Source organism: Bison bison, unplaced genomic scaffold, assembly GCF_000754665.1.
Source record: "Bison bison bison isolate TAMUID 2011002044 unplaced genomic scaffold, Bison_UMD1.0 scf7180017864460, whole genome shotgun sequence".
Classification (NCBI taxonomy): Eukaryota; Metazoa; Chordata; class Mammalia; order Artiodactyla; family Bovidae; genus Bison; species Bison bison.
The window spans coordinates 6,335,122-6,348,273 of record NW_011495022.1 but is presented as its reverse complement, the minus strand read 5'-3'; the positions used below and the strand labels follow the sequence as shown (position 1 = coordinate 6,348,273).

The 13,152-nt window shown below is 36.0% G+C and overlaps 1 protein-coding gene across 3 annotated transcripts in view; it reads right to left on the bottom strand.

Moving 5' to 3' along the window:
* The window catches only part of GPR155 (G protein-coupled receptor 155), a 41,797-nt gene that overhangs the window by 7,675 nt on the left and 20,970 nt on the right, over window positions 1-13,152 (bottom strand). For all 3 annotated transcript variants that reach the window (XM_010859808.1, XM_010859807.1, XM_010859809.1), the window contains 7 exons: window positions 12,174-12,258; window positions 11,984-12,074; window positions 10,708-10,918; window positions 6,864-6,968; window positions 4,524-4,660; window positions 2,933-3,028; window positions 353-417 (listed from right to left, as the gene is read on the bottom strand). In XM_010859808.1, coding sequence (XP_010858110.1) covers window positions 353-417; window positions 2,933-3,028; window positions 4,524-4,660; window positions 6,864-6,968; window positions 10,708-10,918; window positions 11,984-12,074; window positions 12,174-12,258 — 790 coding nt within the window. The remainder of the gene's footprint in view (window positions 1-352; window positions 418-2,932; window positions 3,029-4,523; window positions 4,661-6,863; window positions 6,969-10,707; window positions 10,919-11,983; window positions 12,075-12,173; window positions 12,259-13,152) is intronic.

Sequence of the window (13,152 nt, the reverse complement as noted above, 5' to 3'; positions counted from 1 at the left end):
ACAACCAAATATAGACCTTTGGGAGCATACCGCCTCTTATTTCCATTTGCAAATACATTTTCAAGTTTCATTTTATTTTATATAGTTAATGGCATAGACAGAAGTCAGTTTTCATCAATTCCTATTAAAATGCAAATTACAATGTTGGATTATTGACAGCTCTTCTGACATTTTCCCTGCAGTTATATATAACAAATATGTGAATCAACAGAAAACCTTTCTATGGTGCTTAGGTTAACCATTCTGTAGTCTCCTAGAAGTTTCTAAAGGCTTAATTAAATATTTAAGTATCTTAATAAATGGCTTTGTCATTACCTTTACAGTTATAGCTTTATTTCAAAACTAAAATTACCTTCTTTTGAAAGGTAGGATGATTAAATGTTTGTCCAATCCAAAGATGCCAAAGGAAATAAACCCCTATGGAAGGAAAAAAAGGTTATTATTTTATGAGCTCTACAATAAAAGTTTAAGACAGAAATGAAAAACTTTAGTGCTTGGGGAAGTAAACCTCTGGTGATTAGAGCAACATTTTAAATAGAACACACAGGCAGACTCTATAAAGTTCAGTGCCTGATGGCAGGTACAGTTGACTCTATATCCACAGGTTCTGCATCTATGGGTTCAACCTACTGTGGGTCAAAAATATTTGGGGAAAGAAGTTCCACAAATTTCCAGAGAGCAAAAGTTGAATTTGCTGTGTACTGACAACTATTTACATAGCACTACATTGTATTAGGTGTTATAAGTAACTTAGAGATGATTTAAAGTAAATGGGAGGATGTACATAGGTTGTATGCGAATACTATGCCATTTTATATGAGGGACTTGAGCATCCATGGATTTTGGTACCTAAGGGTGTGTCCTGGTGCCAATCCCCCTCGGATACTGAGGGATGGTTTTATGGTATTTGGCTGCCTCTTCCCAATCATCTTTCCTGCTAATTATGATGGGTGATATGAGTCCTGGGCAACCACACTAGCAAGCTAGCTTACTGGAGAAAAATGAAAACATTTAAGGGCTATGGATCTTTTTGCCCCTTTCTGAAAAGAAAATAAAATATCTCCCATTATGCTTAAGTACTTCTTTATTATTTTTCTGTTAAAACTTCAGAGACAATAGAATTAACAAGTGCTATAGTGTCTGATTAAAATGAAGTAACTGAACAAAATTTATGTGAAATGAAATTGGCTACTGCTTAGGGAAAGAGTTTGAAGAATTTGGGCATAATGAGGCAAACTAGCACCAGCTATTAGCCACACAGCAGGACGATCAGGACTGCCTGGGAAGACGGGAGGCTGGGAACTGCCATCTGTCAGGCACAGCAGGGTAAGGATCCTCGTGCAGGTTGGCGTGGGCGAGATGAAGAATGCAGTGACATGAAGAATCTGTCTGTCTGCACTTCACATTATACACTACCAGAAAGGAATGATCCTACTACCACACCTCCCCAGGAGGAAAATGGAATGGGAGCAGGTTTTGTATCTCTCTCCCTTCTTTGAAGCACTTCAACCATAAGCTATGGGGGCCGCATTTCAAACGCAACATTCCTGGCAGTAGCTTCTGTTTGTGAAGCTCTGTGAGTCCCAGTCCTGGAATGGCTCAGCTTGGAGTGGGCTTTCTGAATGCAAGATACTGAGTAAGACTATGATTTTTCAACCTAGTATTTTATAGTTCAGACTGTAAATAGTACCACAGTGAGGTGGACATCAAGGAGTCCTTGGCATGCTCATGTCTGACTATAATAAATGGATAGGTCACTCATCTGTCTAAATATGCATGTTATATACTAATACATGTTAACTAAGTCATATGGCCAATTATTTCAGGTTTAATAAGCAAACCCAGTGATTTCAAGTACTGTATTTTTTCAACCTGATACTTAATCTGGGGACTAATATTTTCTAATTAAAAAGCAAGGGATTGAAGTGTAATAAAAATGTCTAGTTTTCACATAAAAATATTTTCCCAGTATGCAAAATATCATTTATTCTTTTTTTAAATATTTACTTATTTATTTATATATGGCTGCTCTGGGTGTTCTTTGCTACACAGAGGCTTTCTCTAACTGTGGTGAGCAGGGGCTACTCTGTAGTTCTAGGGCTGTAGTTCTACTCTGTGGTTCTAGGGCTTCTCATTGCAGTGGTTTTTCTTCTTGCAGAGCCCAAGCTCTAGGGCATGTGGGCTTAGCTGCCCTGATGTATGTGGGATCTTCCCGGACCAGGGATCAAACCCGTGTCCCCTGCACTGGCAGGCATATTCTCAACCACTACACCACCAAGGACACCTTCATTTATTCTTAAATCTTCAATGGAATTTTAATTTCTAATTTTTAAACTAGGGGGTAAGAGTCTACTTCACAGATATTATTGTGATGTTTAAATGAAATAATTAATGTAAAATGCTTAAAATGTTTGGCATATGGTACACTCTGAGGGAATCGTATCTACTATCCTTGGTCAAATTTTATTTATATGCCGCATGATTTTTTAAAAGAGAATATAAGTACCTATAGTTCAAGAAACAACAAAATGTAAATGAAATGTTGTGCATTTAAATAAGTGACTAAACTAAAGGCTCAAAGAAGTTAAGTCATTTTCCCAAAGTAACTTCTTAAGGCTACAATGAAGTTTAAAAAGAACTTGGAACATCTTGTCCCTGCTTAAATTACCATCTTTATCTCAAAACCAAAGCAAAAAACTATTTGGTATTTCTGACTGAAACACTCAGTGTGCATTCTGATGACTTTAACCAATATAATAATTCATCTCTACTAGGAGATAGGCAGCAGCTGTCAGCTGTCACGCATACCAGCAGCTGGCAAACAAACGAAACCCTTTTGATTTAGAAGAAAACAACAACATCCGTACTACCACCTCCTAATCAAACCATCCAGGAAAACAGAAACTCCTCAACGTTCTCAGTAAATAAATACCTGGCCAAAGTTAAACACAGCACAGAAAAACTGTAATTCAACATATAGTCTCCCAGGCTCTTGGTTGAATAGCCACCATAAACAACTGGAAAGATTCTGTAAAGGAAGGAGAAAATAGGACTTTAAAATGAAGCAAGCTGATCATTTCTCTCTATCCAGAACATAGTACAATAATTTATCTACTTAATAATTAGGAAGAAAAGGACTAAAGGGAAAAACACCAAGAGAATACAGAGGCTTTGTCTTTCAAACAAGAGGTTTAAACCTCTCTTCTTGACAGGTGTCATTCAAACAGCATCTATTCTGATCAGATTTGAAGAAAGAAGACATGAGCCATAATACAGAAGCTTACATAATACATCAGGACTTCAACTAGCCTAAGACAGGTCTGATTTTAAAATTAGTTTTACACAGTGAAAACAATCACATCACCGAGCAGCAATTCTTGGCACCATTTCTTAATTTTTGATTTTTGTTCTTAAACAGCAGCTAAAATGGTGCTGGCTGATACAATTCTATGTAACAAGCATTGCAGTGTGGAAAGTGTAAGAGAGTTTCTTCATAGGTTACATGGTCCATTGCCTATTACTAGGCTAGTTATACTTGAACCATCACAAAGAATTATATAATAACTAGTAATTCACAAAAGAAGACTTTGTAGAACTAATTTTTAAAAATGCTTTGATAATCAAAGAAATGCATTTTAAAATGAAGTGCTATATTTCACTTATAAAATTATCAAGTAAAAAATCTGTAATAGTCAATGTTGGTGAGAGTACTTTACAAACCTATACTACTCCTTTGGAAAACAACTTAATAGAATGCATCCAAAGACACAAAAATATTTATGCTATTTAATCCAGGTTTTCCAACTTTTGAGAATCTATGATAAGGAAATATACTGCATTTGAGATGTTTATTAGTGAATTCTAAAAATCTAGGAACAATCCATAAGAAAATGATTGAGTGAATTGTAATGCATATCCTCTATAGTTTATTGAGGAGCTATTTAAAGTAACAATTAGAACACTTTTGCAGCAACATGAAAATGTTTGATATAAGTCACAAAGCAGGACATAAATCTGTATGTATTATTAGAACCATGAAAACTATTAAAAAAGAGAAGGTAATAGTATGATGGATATTTTTCCTCTTTTCTCTATGGTATCCATTGTATGAAGTCCTTGTATTATTTCCATAATGTAAAATTATTTTTAGAAGTTTATTTGTCTGAGGACTGTCTTCTGAGAGACCATGTAGACATTTATCTACTGAAGTCAGTCAAGGAATAACTTAGGACTAAGTAGCCTTGTATACATCACAGACATAACTGGTTTTATTCCAAATTCTAGGTTCAGAGCATAGGATGAGTAAGTATTCAAAGCAAAATGAGTTACTGAAGCACTTAAGCAACAGAGTAATGTGAATTACTCATTCTTCTTCCTCCCAAAACATTAGCTCACGATTAGGAGATGCTAGTGCTGCAACTCCCCTGGGAAGGAGCAACCAAGTTTCTCCCAGATGCCTGGAAAAAACCTTTGTCAAACATTTAAAGAAATGGCTCCCAAACAAAATCAAAAGAAACATTTACAGCAAACAGGCCAATAATGAGAAGTAAACACAGCAACACATGTCGAGTCAGTTGCTGGTCTCCACTGTGTAGATACTGCTCTTCTTCCTGGGCTAATATGCAGCTCTGGGAGTTACAGCGACTCACACAATGTTCATCTATAAAACAGTAAGCACAACAATTTGTAATCAGAGCTTTTTATTTGAATGCATTTTAAATTCATAATGACTTCCTAAGCAAACCACTACATATGCACATTCTCAGCTCAGAATCAGTATATTATTTTAGATGAAGTCTAAAGAAGGCTCCTTCGTGTTGTTTTAGGAGAGTTCTACTTGTAGAGTGTTTTTATCCAAAAAATACAAATACATGCAATAGTTCCCTTCTACATTATTTGACAGTGTAACACACACATATGCGCACACAAATTTTTAAGGCTAATTTAAAAACAAGTTTCTCCTGTTATATAAATCTACCTCTTGGTATGAATATCCTATATTGGCTAATAGCAAAGCAAATTTACCACTTGCCTTTCATAAAAAGTTTAGAATTTGCTTAGAAAAGATATTTAAGGAACCAAATAAAAAATATTATACACTTTGTTCTGTTTGCATATGGAAGCAAGTCCAAATCATAAGCATGACTTTTCTTTGGCCAAAAAGAGAAGTGAGAAGCCTTTCACAAGAAACCTTTATCCTCTTACCTCAGCTCCCCTATATCAATGGCATCAAAAGTAGGAGAAAACATTTTTACAAAACAGATGCTAGTCTAACATACAGTCTATTACAAAAAGTCAGGGCTTAAAAAACACCATTTTACAGCTCTTACCTTCAAGCTTACAAAAACTGTATTTCCTAAAGCCTCTTTTTAGAAAAGAACATATAAAAGCATTAAACATAGTATGACATAATAGTAATAGCCTGGATGAAAGTTCACACAAAATAAAGGTTAATAGCAAAAAGAAAGTAGGCTGCCGAACTGTTTATATAGTATGATCCTGTTTTATAACAGTTATTTGTGTATATCTTGGTGTTGAAAAATTCTAGCCATGTATATAATAAACTTGGTCTGATAAAAATGCATAAAACCAATTTTACTTTTATCTGCATTTTTACATATTGCAATATTTGTTTTCATAAAATATGATCAGAAAATCTAAGAAGTTCCTATATTAAAAAGGTTTTTTCAGGAATCAGCATATTAATGGAGAAATGATATAAGCAAATTGTAACAGGATTCTGGGGGGGAAAAAACCCTCCACCTGGGGTTGATGAGTCAAATCACATGTTGAATTTGTCAATGGACCTTACTATTAGGTATATTGTGTAGGAAGGAAAAAGTAAGGAGTAAAGCCTTGGGAATTCTGATGTAAAGAAATATTAGCTTTAGAAAAGGGGCACACAAGTAACTTGAAACACCTGTAACTGGATACCAAGAGAGGTTTCCTGCTGAATGTAAGTGAAGGCTCAATATCTGCCCGAACAATAATACAACAACTGCTGCTGCTACTATGCTTATCTTTAAGTTTTTATTTATTTATTTTTGGCCGCACTGCACAGCTTGTGGGATCTTCCCCAACCAGGGATTGAACCTGGGCCACCATAGGGAATGGCCAGAATTCTAACCACTAGGTCACCAGGGAAGTCCCTGCTTCCACGTTTAATAAGCATTTTGTTTGTACATTACTCACTGTGCTAAGTGATTAGCATGCATCATTTCTTATTATATTTGCAACATTTTTAAAATATAAAAACATTTGGCAGCAAAACAGCTGACATGCTCCATCATAAAGAGGACTTTGTGGGGTTTCTCTCTCTACTTTGATTTTTAAAAATAGGCATAATTGACTGAAGGTACATTGCAATTTACATATATTCAGTTGTTTTAAATAATTTGAAATTCAGACCATAAATGTGATTCAGTCTGTTTATTAGTCTATACGTCAAAAGGTTATTACTTTTAAAGATTTTTATTATTTTATAAGAAAGGGCATATTTTAAAGCATATGGATTCAAAATGTAATTAAGCACTAACTAATTAGTCTTGGCCCTGGGGGAATGGAGTGGGGAAAAGTCTCAGCTTCTAAAATGAGATGCCAAAGAGAAAATAATGATCCTTAGGGCAAACTTCTTGGAATTACTACTCGGGTTAAATTTACTGGAGAATTTCCATGCAAATAAAAAAAATAATAAATACCCTATCTGTGCACAATTATTGTATTATTTGCACTTTCTTCCATCTTATGAGAATATTCTCAAACAGTGTAGCTTCTATAGAAATTCTATGTAGAGTTCTTTTAAGGCATAAGATTAAAAAATCGTTTGTTCCTTAGGCTCATCCTCATAGCCTAGAGGCACTTACTTTTCTCAAATGAAGGAGTCACAGACCCACTGGTGGTTATGTCTGCTACTGGCTCCATGGATGGGCAGCATAATTCACCATTTCCCATAGAGCAGGAGCAGCAACCTATATAGATAAAATATAGGTTGTGATGGGACAGTCCAATCACAAAAAAATGGACAATGTAAAGAGATGCCAAATAAAACAACCCCCCCCCCAAAAAAAAACAAATCCCCGAATTCATTTATATACACACAGAGATTTTCCATACAGCCTCAATGTATGGGTAACTATCAAAAAGTATTTAAATGTGCTTATGTATAAATTAACATTTAAGGAGTGTCAGACAAAGGATCAGCCCCTTTACATACTGCCTCCTCTTTGTATAAGACAAAGAAAATGTTTTTGTTTGTTCTCCAGCTGGTATCTTTTTTGGAACACCAGGGAATTCCCGTAATTAATTAAATTTTTTTAAGGAAGACGTTTTTATCCATGCTATGTTATTAGTTTCCAGTGTGTTTTGGGAAATAAGAATTTGACCACTTTCCTAAAATACAGCTTTGATTTCACTACTCCTTGGATGAATTCTAGTTTGACACAGAATTCATCCAAACCCTCTTCTCTTCTAAGTTTAGCTCAAAACTCACTTCTTTCAAGAACATGTCTTCTACAAGTTTAGAAGATGCAGTAAAAGCAATTGTATTCTTTTTTATTTTTAGATATATGCTGCTGAAACTCTCTTGCTGGTTTTTAGGTAGATTGGTTTATAGAAGTCACACTGAGACACCTACCACAGAGCTGTAATTTTACTCTGTATATTCAGAGAACTGCATAGTGTCCTTTAAAACATCACACTCAGACATGGACACGGTGCTCCTTGATATGGATTGTAATAGAATAACTTCAGTGATAAACTGTATTAGAGCTTAATGTACTAAAAAGCTTAATTCATAGGCTGAAATGTTCACTGATAATACGCTCTAATTTTTCAGTAGTGTCATTAAAAATAAAAAAAAGATTTCAAAGTATAAAAACAATCATCTATAATAAAACTATTACAAATGTCTTTCTAAATTTAAGATAATGATGCCACCGAATAATTGAAAAAGAAAAGAAAACATCTGGCTCTGCCTCTTATCTTCAGAACTTGAAGGCTTAAATCCACTAAGATAAATTGTTAACAAAACAGATATAAAGCCAGCCCATTCCAAGGACATATGTGTAGGGAACATACACATATAGCAGTTTTCCCCTTCAAACATGAGCCTTCTTATTTATGTGTGTGTGTGTGTGTGTGTGTGTTTGTTGCTCAGTAATACACCACACTTATTTATTATCTTTTCATTCTACCCTTTGACCTCCTTCATAGAGCATTTCTCCTATGCTCTACTCCCCACCTCTGGCAACTATCAATCCTGTTCTCAGTATCTATGAGCTTTCCCCACCCCGCAAAGATTCCACATATAAGAGAGATGATATTGCCTTCTCTTTTATTAACTGAACCTTTGATCTCATATTAAAGTAGGTTAATTTTCCTTTCAATTATAATTCCATACTTATAAGCAAGTCATGTGTCTCTGACAAATGTGTAGCAAGGGGCAGAGGGGAGTGAACTATTTTGGATTCTGAGATTAGGGGAGGCCAGGCTGGACATCTAATGTGCTATGTATTAATACTATTAGCAAAGCAGAAAAGAGCAGACCGTAGGGAAGGAAAATAACCAGACAGGTTTAAAAACCCTTTTCCTAGGAACATGGGTGACTAGGCAAATAAACAAGAACTTTGCCTTAGCAGTTTTCAGGCAGCTTCAGAAAATCACGTCATAGCTTATCAGCCCATCCATCTATCCATTCATCTAACAAATATTACTAAACATATATAGGAAACCTGACACCATGCTAGGTGCTGAGGCTACAATGGTGGGCAAGTCAGTCACAGCACTTATAGTCTAGTGGGTTATACTGATAATTTAAAAAGCAATTATAAAGCAGTGAGGTAAGAGGAGAGGTATAAACATCACAGAAGGTTTTCTATTGAGATAAGCCATAACTGTCTTCTGATTCTCTACTTATTTATACAAAAGGTGCCAGCTAGTTATCCTGCTGGAGGTGATGATGACAGGGTTTAAAGAATATCTATGATACTGTTTATTTGCTATTTTTAAAGGACAGTAAAGACAGCAGCAAAAGTCTCTGGGGTTAAGACACTTAGTGTAGGAATCTCTGCACACGTTCTCAGGGCTTTGGTGGACAGTTCTAAAACACTCGCAGGAGAAGAAGACTTAGAGAGTGCTGAATGGTCTTTACAACCTATCTGAAAACATACAGTAGATTGATTTATAGGATAAACGTTTAGAGTCCACAAAGAATGCAAGGAAGGAAAGGATGCTGGGCATGTTCAGAAAAGTACTCTAGATGTCAGAGAAATGGCTTTTAAAATTTTAGTGAACACATACACATAATCCTTAAATTTCCATTTTCAAATGGAAAATAGTCAAGAGGACTCAAAAGAATGAAATTCTGATGCTATAATCACAAAGGATCTAACAAAGAAATTAGTGAACACCACCAATAAAATGAACTAAAGGAGGCCTGATTGAAGCAGGGTTGATGTAAATCACTTGTTGGCCAAACACAGCCCTATGTAGTGGGACCCCACAGTCCTGTGTAGCAGGTGTTATCAGCATCAGATATAGAAACCAAGGCACGGGAAACTTGCCTATGACCAAATAATAAAGTTCTAGAGTCAGACTTGAACCTAGGCAGGCTGGTTCCATATCCCTGTTTCTACCCCCGGTCCTATCTCCTTCCAGTTTGGGGTGATGAAAGATGGGAGGGAGGGAGGCAGGCAATATAAGCAGTGAGATTTATGGGATCCTCTTCCTTTTAAGACAGTTAAAATGAATTTTAAACCTTTTCTTTTTTCTCTTTCTTCTCTACTTATCGCTATTTACAACTAATAGTTTTAAGATCAGGTATCGCTCTACTCTACAAACTCTCTAAACAAAATAGAGGCCATCGTTTACATTTCCCGGCACAACGGTCGATGTCTATGAAATCTCTGCATGCACCAATGAATCCAAAATGCAAGCTCCATTGCTGAATTCCCTTCATGAATTGAGGCAAACCCCATACAACTGTTAGCACATTAAAAATGTCACTGGTTAGGGTCATATTTTCACACAGGGACATATGTTCACTATAAATAAACATTTTAGGCTTTGCAGTCCACTGGGTGTCTGTTGAATGACTCAACTCTGCCAATACAGCATGAAAACATCCACAGACAATACAGAAGTAAATGAGCATGTCTGTGTTTCAATAACATGTGATGGACACAAATTTGAATTTCATATAACTTTCAAGTGTCATAAAATATTTGTCTTTTAAAATTTTTTCTTCAACCCTTTAAAAACATAGAAGCTATTCTTAGGTTTGGGGCCATAAACAGGTGGCAGACTGCAGTATGCCAACTCCTAACTTTTACCATTAGCCCTGCTTCAATTAAGCCTCTTTAGTTCATTTTATTGATGGTGCTTACTTGATGTATTGTTGTTAATAAACATAGATGTTTTGTTTCCTAGAAAGAGCCTTCCCGAAGTTGTTACTCTTCTCTAAACTCTCAGGCCCAAAGAAGTCTGAGGATTAGACTTATTCTCACAGAAGATTATCCTCATAAAAGATTTATAAACAAGAATCTAATAAATGAACTTGTAAGCTCTTTCTATTATTGACTATGATTCAAGTTCCCCATTTTACAAATACTTGTGATATTGAAGATAATTCAAGGAAGTTCCCTTACACAAAACATTTAGAGTACATGCTATATAGGCATATAAAAGTTTCTTTATATTTAAGGATCATACTTGTTTCTGGGACAGAACTTGTAAAAGATTCGGGTTCATTTACTGGCACTGGACTGTCCTCGAAAGCAGTGTTTCCTGGCTCTGCTGCTTTGCGGTCCTGAGACTGGTCGAAACCTTCATAGCGTCCTGCTTGGGAGGTGCGGTTCATACACATGAGTGATATGCCAGCTATCACAATGCTGCAGAACAGGGTAACTGCTGTGATGATCATCTGTCAATGTTGCAGAGAGACGTTAGGCCACTTTTCACAATCCCAGCTTGATAATCTTAGTAGATGACTTAAGGGTACTTTTTTTGGTGGAAAATGCATTATCTCAGTAGCTATAAATGCTCTATAACAGTGGTTCTTAAAAAAGAGGAAGAGTATGGAAGGAATGTAAAGTACTTACAGAGAAATTAGGGTTTGTCTCTAATCAAATGCGATGTCTAGCTGTTCTTTTCATTATGTATCATGTCCTTGTTTACTAGTAATCTAAAGTAAGTCAAAGTGATAGTTGCTCAGTTGTGTTTGACTCTTTGTGATCCCACGAACTGCAGCCTGCCAGGCTCCTCTGTCCGTGAAATTCTTCCAGCAAGAATACTAGAGTGGGTAGCCATTCTCTTCTCCAGGGGATCTTCCTGACCTAGGGATCAAACCTGGGTCTCCGGCACTGCAGGGAGATTCTTTACTGTCTGAGCACTTATAGACTTTTCCTTCACATCAGAGTTTTTGTTTGCTGTAACACATAGCTCAAGTGTACTTTAACTAGAGACCTTATATGGTGATAACACTAAAGATAAGTAATTACAGCTAATACTTATAATCTTCAGCTTAAAAAGACATATGTGTTAGTTGCTCAGTCATGTCTGATTCTTTGTGAGTCCATGGACTGTAGCCCATCAGGTTCCAATGTCCATGGAATTCTCCAGGCAAGAATACTGGAGTGGGTTGCCATTCCCTACTCCAGGGGAATCTTTCTGACCCAGGGATCGAACCTAGGTCTCCTGCATTGCAGGGAGATTCTTTACTATCTGAGCCACCAGTGAAGCCCCAAAACAGGCTTAGGTATGTAAAATCATTTTTGTTTTTTAATTTCATTTTCTTTTTTATAGACATGTAAAAATATTTATCACATTTTGAGGTGTAAGTTAACAAAGTGACATAGGATCACCAGTGTGATAAGCAATAAGTTGGAATAAATTTTCAAAATTAATTTCAATGTAAGTATAGCAAAACACATTAAGCAGCTAAAAAGAGACATTCTCAAGAACAGAACTGTCAATAAACTCTTCTCACCTGCTCTTTTCCATAAAAGAAGGCTGAGTCAATGCTTTCTCCATTATGTTTTCCAGTTACCAAAAGAACACCAACAAGGAGAGCAGGAATCCTATAATAATGAGAGTTTAGAGAGAAAGACAGAGAGAGAGAGATGAATAGTAACTGTGTATGTGAGAACAGGTAAGCAAACAGAAAGCTACCAACTTACCCCCAGCCAGATATTATGATGATTCCAACAGGAATTTGTACCCTTTCTCTCTTTTTCAAAAGAAATAAAGAAATTGCTAGAAGGCCTAAGAATAAGAAATAGAGATTAAAAGATAGGTGATTACTCTTGATGTTGATCAGACTTCATGGAACTTTAACCAAGCTTATTTCAATACTAGTCTGTAGTTCTTGCCCTAGAATTTACTCTTTCTAAATAAATGCTTTTCCCAATATTTTGAAACAAGTTTTCTTAATTCAAAATCATTTGTTTTCCCTCCTACATTGCTTCTTTACTAAAATCTTCTTGTTTTATACATGAGGACTTTTTCAAAACGCCCAAATCATTTTGTTCTTTTGATTCATGAGTTTGGAATCGAAGTATATTTGTGGAAAAAAAAATTTTTTTTAACTGGATACAGAACAATTCTAAAAATAAAAACACCCCTGTTCTGCTGTTGCTAAGAACGTATAGGTAATTCTCACAAAGGTTTGTTTTTGGAAAATTCACCAAGTCTAAATGATGGGCCTTAATATAAACTTAATACAGAAACAAATGTTTTAAACGTTTGGACAGATATTTTAAAACAAATATTTCATGAGCTTTCCTTATACTTTATACCCAATTATTTATAGAAGTAACATCTTATTTTATAAATTTTACACAGCTATAGAAGCTTCGAACTTTAGGGCTGGAAGGGACCACTGTCTGAAATTAATTCCTTCGTTTTATAGCTGTGTAAACAAGGGTTTGCCCAAGCCACACAGCCAGCAGAGGGCAGAGCAAGACTAGAAACCCAGTCTTCTGACAGAAGGTTAAGTCCTTCAGCTCCGTTCAGTGTTCTAAAACTTGTCTGTTGACCCGTTCAGTTCAGTTCAGTTCAGTTCAGTTGAGTCGCTCAGTCGTGTCCTACTCTTTGTGACCCCATGAATCGCAGCACACCAGGCCTCCCTGTCCATCATCAACTCCCGGAGTTCGCTCA